The sequence below is a fragment of the Oryctolagus cuniculus genome, chromosome 9, assembly GCF_964237555.1.
Source record: "Oryctolagus cuniculus chromosome 9, mOryCun1.1, whole genome shotgun sequence".
Lineage (NCBI taxonomy): Eukaryota > Metazoa > Chordata > Mammalia > Lagomorpha > Leporidae > Oryctolagus > Oryctolagus cuniculus.
In genome coordinates, this window is record NC_091440.1 from 72,935,944 (window position 1) to 72,946,442 (window position 10,499).

Here is a 10,499-nt window from a genome sequence, read left to right on the forward strand (position 1 = left end):
TTTTTTAAAACCAGTATCCATTTTGATATAAGTTTACTCATTTATAATTTAAATTTAAGTATGGACAGCATATTTGTGAACATGAGTTTTAAAAGAATGAGACAAAAAAATTTATAGTAAATGGAATTGTAAAGATATCCTTGATTTCAGTCCTGTATTTCAGCAGCGGTTTGATAATTGCTTTAGACGGTGAGGCTAGGAGCCTGTGGGGAGGGGCTTTGGGAGGTGGGGTGGTTTCTGGGGACTGGTCTTAGCACATAACTTCTCCCATCCACATAGGCAGTTGAAAAGGGGAGCTCTGGAGAACCACTCCCACAGAGCTCTCTTCTGGGACCTGTGGCTGCCTCCCTGCATACACTGGCCGTGTCCAGCACCCTGAGAACCCCTGGCCTGTGTGTGTTATACGGACCACAAGGCTCAGCAGCAGCACCTCCAGAAGGCTTACGGAGTGCAGTGACACTGGCTGGCAAAGTACATAGAAAAACCTACTTTTGTGTTGGAGTTTAGTTCTGAGGTAGTAAGTAGTATTTGAGAAATTGTATACCCACCCACCGCCCCCTGCACCAACCAGTTTTGCCCATAGCTAGCATGTATAAGCCTCATGTCATTAAGAGACTATAAAGGTGTGATAATAAGGAAATGAGATGAATGTTTATTATATAAGTAAGCCTATTATCCTAGCAGTGATAACAGTGACATCAGCTAATACAGATTGAGGTAGGAATTTCACATGTATTATGTCCATTAATCTTTGCAACAGCCCTGCAAAGGTAAGAACTCTGAATCCATTCAGCAGACACTAGAGTGCCTACTTGGCAATTGTGCCGTGAGTAGCAGCAGACAGGCTCCCTGTGCTCACTGTGAATAGGATCATCAAAAAATGCTCTGGGGAATGGAGGGACAGTTAGGCTGAGGTGGAAGCTGAGGGAGGGTATGTGTGTGTGTGTGTGTGTGTGTGTGTGTGTGTGTACATCATTTCTGGAGGCCAGGCTCTGTTTGTAATTGCTGCTTCTTTCTTTCTTTCTTTTTAAAGATTTATTTATTTGAAAGGCAGTTGGAGAGTGATATTCAGTCTGCTAATTCACACCCCAATTGGCTGCAGTGGCTAGGACTGGGACTAGCTGAAGCCAGGCATGCCTTCTGGGTCTCCCACATGGAAGGCAGAATTTTGACCATGTTCTGCTGCTTTTCCAGGCCCATTATTAGGGAGTTAGATTGGAAGCAGAGCAGTTGGGACTCGAACTGGTGCTCTGATACAGGATGATGGTATCGTAGAGATGGCAACTTAATCCACCAGCCCCTCTAATTGCTTCTTATGTCCTTCACTGCGCTTGGTGCAGAATAGGTTCTAACAATGTTAGTTGGCATGAATTGGTACGTAAATTGATGGGGAAAAAAGGAATATCTTTTGTAGGACATCATTACATCTTCCCTGTAATAATTTTTGGATGTCAGTCAGTAAACACCCATTGAATATATCTTGTATGCAGAGCATGGTAGGGGTTATTAGGTTAGAAATTAAAAACAGATTTAGTCCTTGCCCTTTAAGGAGCTCAGAATCTGGACTGTAGAGTGTGTAGAATAGAACACCCAAGAATTACAAACAGCCAGCAAAACAGGTTGAGTAAGCTAGTACACCTTGTCCAGGTCGCCTTTCCAGCTCCAGCCTCCACAATCTGCAGAGCTCAGTGTTGTACCTGTGGGGTGGCTGGGCATGCGAGTGGTGGGGGTGGGGGAGTGTGTGCAGAGAAGTACAGTTGGTGAAGAGGAGATGGGCTGACTTGGCTTCTTCATGCAGCATTTGGGTAAGGGATTGACAAGTGCACCAGCCTGTGTCCCCATGCCCTCCGGCTCTTCAGGTTCAAGAGCAGAGTGCCTCAGAGCCACACAGCTGGGTGGACTGCTGTTCCACTCAGCCCCAGCTGTGCCTGGCAGAGAAGTGCAGACACAACATCATTAATAGCAGCACATATTTTTACAAGATTTACCTCTTCAAACCCCGCCCCTTAAAAATCATAGCTTCTTCAATGTCCTGCTGGCTGTGTGAAAAACAGGAATTTATGTAATGAACCTTGCACAGTGGACCTTTTCCTGTTCGGAAAAAAAATTTTTTTAATTGTTGGCATAGTTAGGAGACAGCTCTGTTACTCAAAGAGCGACCTGAAATGTCCTCTTAGAAAAATACGTAGTATGATGTTTTGATAAGTAAGGCATTGCTGTGGCTGTTTCATAAAGTCTGCATAGTGAATTAGTGTGTGTCCCACTTGAGTTAGTTGACACGTCTTGGACTTTTTAATGATTTCATTATTATGTCTTCTGCAGTCTTACTAAAAATGCCACCCCCTCCTCACACTTGCAGTGATCTCATGGGGTCATCTTGCAAGTTTCAGAACTACACCCCCTGTACCCCATGTCATTGCAGGCAACCAGGAAACTACTATCTGGGATGATCTGTCTTCCCCTTTATCATTAACTAAATGTGACAGGGAAAGGAGTCAAGCTTCCTCTCCTGGAGATTTCATGGGCGCTTATCTGTGTGTCTATTGTGTTCCAAGAACAAAACTGTCATGATGGAATATTGTGCAAATGCACAAACCTCCAGACTCTAGAAGTTGTTTCAGGGGACAGGGTTGGAGTATTTGGCCACATTCCAGTACTACACCGGGGACAGGCCCACTTCTTTTAAGGAGGAACTGAGAACTCAGGTTGCTGGTACTGATGGGCATAGCTGATAAGGCTGTGGCTCTGTGAGCATGCATGCGTATGTGTGTAATGGATTTTCTCATAGGATTTTGGGAATCTTATAGGAATGGAATAGGGTATGACAGAAATACAGTCATTGACCTCTGGGGGATTCTTGTATGGTGTTGATGCCCCTAAATTCTAGTTGGCTGTAGATAAGAGGTGGGACAGGAGGTGGATGGATCTTAGACACTGTCGCTGCCATGTGCTCACACACCTGCTCAGCATCCAGCTGGGAAGTGGCTGCTCATTTGCTGCGCTCTGTGTGCTTGGCAGGAGGGCTTGTCATATAGCTGCTGTGCGTAATCCTTGAGCAGAATTACTAGAGGGGGTCAGGGGCATTCTGAACTGGAGGCCTCTCAGCTCCAGCTTTCGGGCCTCATTCTGACTTTGTATCTCCTTTCATAAAGTAAGATCTCTCACTCTCCCTTTCTGTTTTTTCTCTCCTTTTAATGAGCAATGGCTTGACCTCATAGTTGGAGTTGGAGCAAGGCCCCATCCTGCTGTGCAGAGATTCTGCTGTGGTGAAGTGGTTGGCACTCAGGCGCTTGTGTCCCATGTACATGGCATGAGGATGTGGGCACTGTGGCTGTGTCCCTGGCTGACCACAGATCCATCCAGAGCCTTTTTGTGGTCGAGGAGGGGAGGAGCTGCAGAGACACTTGGTACTTGGTCAGCTAAGCCTGGCACCCAATTGACAGAGGAGGCCAAGGACACCCTGAAGCTATGTGTACAGTCCTGCCCCCAGGGGTCTGAGGTACCCAGAATCTTCCTCCTGAACTTGAATCAGCCCCTGAAGAATGAGACTGCGACATGAAGGGATCGTGACTGTGCCCTTAACTGTGCTGGGGCAAAAAGTTGTTAAGACCAAGGGTCCTTCTTGTTAGACGCTGAGTGTTTAACAGGCTCTTTCAAATGCCAGAAGCCTTGCTGTATACCTGTGGAGTAGGTGAATCGTGTTGGGCCTTCCTGGTCTGTATCTGACCCACAGTGAAAGGTTTTTTGTTTGTTTGTTTTATTTTTGTTTTTTAAGATTTATTTATTTATTTGAAAGAGTCACACAGAGAGGAGAGGCAGAGAGAGAGAAAGTGGTCTTCATCTGCTGGTTCACTCCCCAGTTGGCTGCAATGGCCAGAGCTGCACCAATCCAGAGCCAGGAGCCAGGAGCTTCCTCTGGGTCTTCCCACATGGGTGCAGGGGCCCAAGGACTTGGGCCATCTTCTTCTGCTTTCCTAGGCCATAGCAGAAAGCTGGATTGGAAGTGGAGCAGCCAGGACTCGAACTGGCGCCCATATGGGATGCCGGCACTGTAGGCGGCAGCTTTACCTGCTGTGCCACATTGCTGGCCCCTGAAAGTTTATACTGAAGCTCTGGTCCCATTTGCCATATATTTGCAAGTTGTTTCAGAAAGTTTGTTAAAATTGGAATTAAAATTTATTTTGCTAAAAGATATTGAAATGCTTGCATGTGAAGGCTCTTCAGAAGGTTCATGGAAAATGCATATTATAGAAGCATTATATATAGCATTCAAAAATTTATTGCCAAATTAATTTTTATGTGCCTAATGGACTTTGAAGATGTGAATGAATCAAGGCCTTACAACTTTGCAGGCTTTCATTTACCAGCTAGGAGTACATCTTGCTTCATCTATTACTTTTTCATAATTAGCCCAATAATATAAACTTTCTCACTTCATCTAAATGACATTTTCAATCTGAGGAGAATTGACAGTAGTTTGAGGGTAGAATGGAAGGGCTATTGATAGCACTTTGATGCAGAGTACTACATATTTGCATTGTAGCTAAGCAAAATATTAGTGGTTTTGAAACCACTTCCTGTAATTTCCTTGTAAAATATAGCTACATAAAAAAGCCACTTATAATCAAGCCTATTTTGTCCCCACATTAAGATATGGATATTATTTTCAAGATAACAGGCTATTCTTCCTCTGTTGGTTTAAGAGCTTTGGTAGTGGATTCAGAACTGTTAGGGCTGTTGAGATTGAAATTCATACTGTAAACTCTTAAAACTATACCTGTCTTTCATGAAATTTTTTAAAATATTTATTTGAAAGGCAGAGTTAGGGAGTGGCAGAGGCAGAGAGAAGGGAAGTCTTCAGTCTGCTGGGTCACTTCCCAAATGGCTGCAATGGCTAGGGCTGGGCCAAACTGAAGCCAGGATCCAGGAGCTTCTTTGAGGTCTTCCACATGGATTCAGGGACCCAAGCACTTGGGCCATCATCTGCTGCTTTGCCAGGTGCTAGCATTAACAGAAAGCTGGATTGGAAGTGGAGCAACTGGGACTCAAACCCACGCCCATATTGGATGCTGGCCTTGCAGGCGGTGGCTTAACCTGCTGTGCTACAGCGCAAACCTCCAGAAACATGTTTTTAATATAAGTTTTCCCAGTGTAGGAGTTTTGTAATTCTAATATCATGTTTTGTTTTACAGAATTCAATTCGCCACAATCTGTCCCTACACAGTAAGTTCATTCGTGTACAGAATGAAGGAACTGGAAAAAGTTCTTGGTGGATGCTCAATCCAGAGGGAGGCAAGAGTGGAAAATCTCCCAGGAGAAGAGCTGCCTCCATGGACAACAACAGTAAATTTGCTAAGAGCCGAGGCCGAGCTGCCAAGAAAAAAGCATCTCTCCAATCTGGCCAGGAGGGTGCTGGGGATAGTCCTGGATCTCAGTTCTCCAAATGGCCAGCAAGCCCTGGCTCTCACAGCAATGATGACTTTGATAACTGGAGTACATTTCGCCCTCGGACTAGCTCAAATGCTAGTACTATTAGTGGGAGACTTTCTCCCATTATGACCGAACAGGATGATCTTGGAGATGGGGATGTGCATTCTATGGTGTACCCACCGTCGGCTGCCAAGATGGCTTCTACTCTGCCCAGTCTGTCTGAGATAAGCAATCCTGAAAACATGGAAAACCTTTTGGATAATCTCAATCTTCTCTCATCACCAACATCATTAACTGTTTCCACCCAGTCTTCACCTGGCAGCATGATGCAGCAGACACCATGCTACTCGTTTGCACCGCCAAACACCAGTCTGAATTCACCCAGCCCAAACTACCAAAAATACACTTATGGGCAATCCAACATGAGCCCGTTGCCCCAGATGCCTATGCAAACACTTCAGGACAACAAATCAAGTTATGGAGGCTTGAATCAGTACAACTGTGCACCGGGACTCTTGAAGGAGTTACTTACCTCTGATTCTCCTCCCCATAATGACATTATGTCACCAGTTGATCCTGGGGTGGCCCAACCCAGCAGCCGGGTCCTGGGCCAGAATGTGATGATGGGCCCTAATTCGGTCATGCCAGCCTATGGCAACCAGGCATCTCATAACAAAATGATGAATCCCAGCTCCCATCCTCACCCTGGACACACTCAGCAAACGTCTGCAGTAAACGGGCGTGCCCTGCCACACTCGGTGAACACCATGCCTCACACCTCGGGTCTGAACCGCATGACCCCAGTGAAGACATCTGTACAAGTGCCTCTGCCCCACCCCATGCAGATGAATGCCCTGGGCAGCTACGCCTCAGTGAGCAGCTGCAATGGCTATGGCAGGATGGGTGTTCTCCACCAGGAGAAGCTCCCCAGTGACTTGGACGGCATGTTTATTGAGCGCTTGGACTGTGACATGGAGTCTATCATTCGGAATGACCTCATGGATGGAGATACGTTGGATTTTAACTTTGACAATGTGTTGCCCAACCAAAGCTTCCCACATAGCGTCAAGACGACGACACACAGCTGGGTGTCAGGCTAAGAGTTAGTGAGAAGGTAAGTCTACCCCATTCTCAAAAGGCCTTTTGAAAAACAGAACTTAGAGGAACTTACCAAGCGTCTTCCATGGTTAGTTCCTGTTTGATGTCAACTGACTGCCCCTTGCAGAGAGGTATCTTTTGTTGTTCATTCTCAGCCTCTTTTGCAGCTCATCAATTTTCCTTTTGAGTTTAAACATAAGGAAGCTTCCTGAAACCCCTTTAAAGATTTTCTTTTGACAGTTAGATGGCTGCATCTTTTCAGTAGCTCTTCAATAAATTGAATACATTTGATAGAAATCAAATGCTGGGGGATTTTAAAGTGAAATTCCATTGAATGATTTCAGAGCTGTTTGAGAAAGCTCACAGTTTATTCCCCCCTTCTAAGTACATCTGTCACTCTAATATATTAAATTGAATTGATTTTAATTTGGCTATATTTTCATTGTGTGTGTGTGTTTTTTTCCTCTAGGCTACACTTAAAAGTACTTCGAATTATCTGACAACAGGAACTGAGAGAAGCAGTCCAAAGAAGTCTTTCACCCTTCCTTTTAGTTTTCTTGATTAAAAAAGAGAGGAGAGGGGGAACCCTTCCCTTTTTTTTTTTTTTTTTTTTTTTTCCTTTCGTCAGACTTGGCAGCGAAGACACTTTTCCTGTACAGGATGTTTGCCCGATGTTTGCAGGTTATGTGCTGCTGTAGATAAGGACTGTGCCATTGGAAATTTCATTACAATGAAGTGCCAAACTCACTACACCATATAATTGCAGAAAAGACTTTCAGATCCCGGTGTGCTTTCAAGTTTTGTATATAAGCAGTAGATACAGAATTGTATTTGTGTGTGTGTGTGTGTGTGTGTTTTGTTTTTTTTTTTTTAATATCCTTTTGGTCCAAGGAAAGTTTATACTTTTTGTAATACTGTGATGGTCTCATGTCTTGAGAAGTTAAACTTTTGTTTGTACTACCTGTGTTCTGCTGAACTGACGAATCACAAAGAACCAAGATCTTCTCTGCACCTCTGCTGAGCAGCTTTGGACCTGTTCGTGATGCCACAGGATTCACATGAGAACCAAGTAGCCTGTTTTCAATCTGCTGAATAATGGACTTGTCAGACTTTTGGGGGGAGAATAGATTAAATGCCAGCCTTGTACAGGTCTTTTCTATTTTGTTCATTTATTTTGTTATTTGCAAATTTGTACAAACATTTAAATGGTTCTAATTTCCGGAAAAATGATTTTTGATGTTATTGTTGGGACTTGAGATCATTTTTGGAATAGATATTGAACTGTAATGTTTTCTTAAAACTAGAGTCTACTTTGTTACATTGTCTGCTTGTAAATTTGTGGAATCACAGGTATTTGGGGGTAACATTCATAATTTTCATTTTGTATTTCTAACTGGATTAGTACTAATTTTATACGTGCTTTAACTGGTTTGTACACTTTGGGATGCTATTTGGTGATGTTTCTGACTGATCTTAAATCATTGTAATTAGAACTTGCATATTCAACGTTTCTCGCCCTGTTTGGGCAAGAAAGTGATGTACAGTTTAAGGACACTTGGCGTTTCATATATATGAGAACTTAATATGTTTTTATGTATGTATTTTAAAGAAATTTCACCTGCTTCTATTATTATTCTGTGAACCATGTGCACTGCCTAGTGTTGAGTCTTTGGATAGAGGCCTGTGTGTTGCATTGTTACGTCGTTCCTGGGAAGCCTTGTAATGTTTATAGATCAGAGAGGGAGACCTAAAGCAACACTTCTTTGTCAGATTAGAGATTGTGATAAGCTTAACCTTTTTGAGTTAAGCTGCAGCACAGATTCTGCCTCATAATTCTTTGCTCTTTTTTTTTGAGCAGCTGGAGGTTGATTTTTTTTTTTTTTCTAAGCCCTGTCTTGAGGAATCATGTCCACACCACGCTCACTCTCCATCCTGCTCTCCCTTTTGTCCAGCAGAGGACTTAGCACACTGTGGAAATTTAAGATGAAGGGGGAAACCATAAATAGAACTTCATTGATTTTGTAGAATGCTTTGGTATACCTAAGTACAGATGGCTACAAAGTGGAATACAACTTGTTTAAACATTGAGACAATTAATTTAAAAACCAACAAGCCATCTGTAAGTTTGTGCATTTGAATTTATTTTAAAAGCATTAGCTTCAGTTAAGAATTGGAGAATTTCTTCAGACTTCAGCAACGTAAATGATAATTCCTATCATTATGTTTCAATAATTTCCAGTTAACTGACCAAGTTAATTGGCTTTGCATCCCATTCAGTCCATCAGTAGTTTCAAGTCATGGGGAATGCCCAACGTGGTCACAATAAAAGAAACAGGTGCACAGTAGTGCTTCTCCTGCCTTCTTGTGAAGCCTCTGATTTTTGGGTACACAGCCCAAACCATACACTCTGGCTTGGTTTTTCCTATGTGTCTAACAAGAAAACAAGTGGTCCTGATAGATTCCCAGTAGCAGGTCAGCTCTCTTGTAAACTTCCCTCCATGGCTCTTACTAGTTTGAAAACTGGCTAAACAGCCACCGCTCCGAAATGACTAGTGTTAGGAAACCTTAGTTCCTTTAAGTAGTGCCTGGTGTGTCTGTAGTAGAACTTGTTGGTGCCCAAGTACTGGTGTTCTCATCTTGTTTCATCACTGTTCCACAAGCAGCCTCCTAGCTGTGTTTGCTCATTAAAGAGGCAACAGCTAAAGTAACTGTAAAAATCAGACTGTTTCCTAGAGGGACTTTTTAGAAAGATGTTTCTTCCTCCTCATACCAGCCTCCCCTCCTCAAATTTTTCTTTGTGTTGAAATCCTAACAGGAATCCTGATAGCTCCCTGGGGTACAGCAAAGGCCAGGGAAAGGCATCTTGTCTGTTTTGAAAGCAAACATTTTGCGGTCTCTGGTAGCTCTTTTCTCTGTAAGAATACTGACTTTCCAGAGTAACCAGTATATTAGGTATTGTACATGATTGCTTTGTGAAATGTGCAAATGGTATCACCTATGCAGCCTTGTTTGATTTATTTTCTCTGGTTTGTACTGTTATTAAACGCATATTGTATTATAGAGCTATTCAGATATTTTAAATATAAAGATGTATCGTTTCCTTAATATAGATGTATGGAATATATTTAGGTATTAGATGCATTACTTGGAAAGTTCTGCTTTGACAAACTGACAAAGTCTAAATTAATTAGCAAGCTTATCCCAGTGAGCAGTAAATCAATGGAACATCCCAAGAAGAGGTTAAGGACACTTAAATTGGCAACAGTTCTCCAAAGGTATGCAGTTTGAACTGGATATACGTTACCAATACTCTCCCCTCCCTTCAACGCCTAACATGCTTGAAATTCAGCTCTTAAAAGTTCTTAATTTATAACTGATTTTTAAGTGAGAAGTTCTTCTTGTGGTTTTAATTTGTGAATAGTCATTCAGTGGTTCATGCAGAGTTGGCAGCCCAGCCTGACAGATGGCACCTCCTATAGGCAGGGCCCTGCATGGCCACGTAAGTCCCGTGAGGATACAGTCACGCCCTCCCTCATTTCACTACCTGAGTTCAGTAGCAGTGCAGAGTCCATGTTCCTGTTCTGATCCTCTGAGAAGTGCCTGATGATGCTGATGTACTTACAGACACAAGAACAATCTTTGCTATAATTGTATAAAGCCATAAATGTACATAAATTATGTTTCAGTGGTTTGGTGTCTTTCTTTTCTAATTGCACAGAATAAGCTCTTTGTTATGGTTTGTTGTTGTTGTTGAGTCAAGTACTTGACTTGAAACCTTATTAGCCACAGGGTCATGGTTTTTCAGGTCTGATACTTCCTTTGGTGGAGAAGGGGAACAGCCCCGGTGGGACCAAACCATAGCTACCCCTGAAATGAAGAACAAGTACACTGGCAACAGGCAGTCCTGGGGTAATTCATCTTTGGAATGTCTGAAACTACATCCAGCTAGTTATTACTAGGCTTATTAAATC

At 42.9% G+C, this 10,499-nt stretch overlaps 1 protein-coding gene across 1 annotated transcript in view; it reads left to right on the forward strand.

Annotated features, from left to right (window-relative positions):
• The window catches only part of FOXO1 (forkhead box O1), a 107,063-nt gene extending 96,857 nt beyond the window's left edge, over nt 1-10,206 (forward strand). Inside the window, exons 2-3 of the mRNA XM_051831745.2 lie at nt 5,193-6,544; nt 6,998-10,206. Coding sequence (XP_051687705.2) covers nt 5,193-6,530 — 1,338 coding nt within the window. The 3' untranslated portion in view covers nt 6,531-6,544; nt 6,998-10,206. The remainder of the gene's footprint in view (nt 1-5,192; nt 6,545-6,997) is intronic.
• Nucleotides 10,207-10,499: the final 293 nt, after the last annotated feature.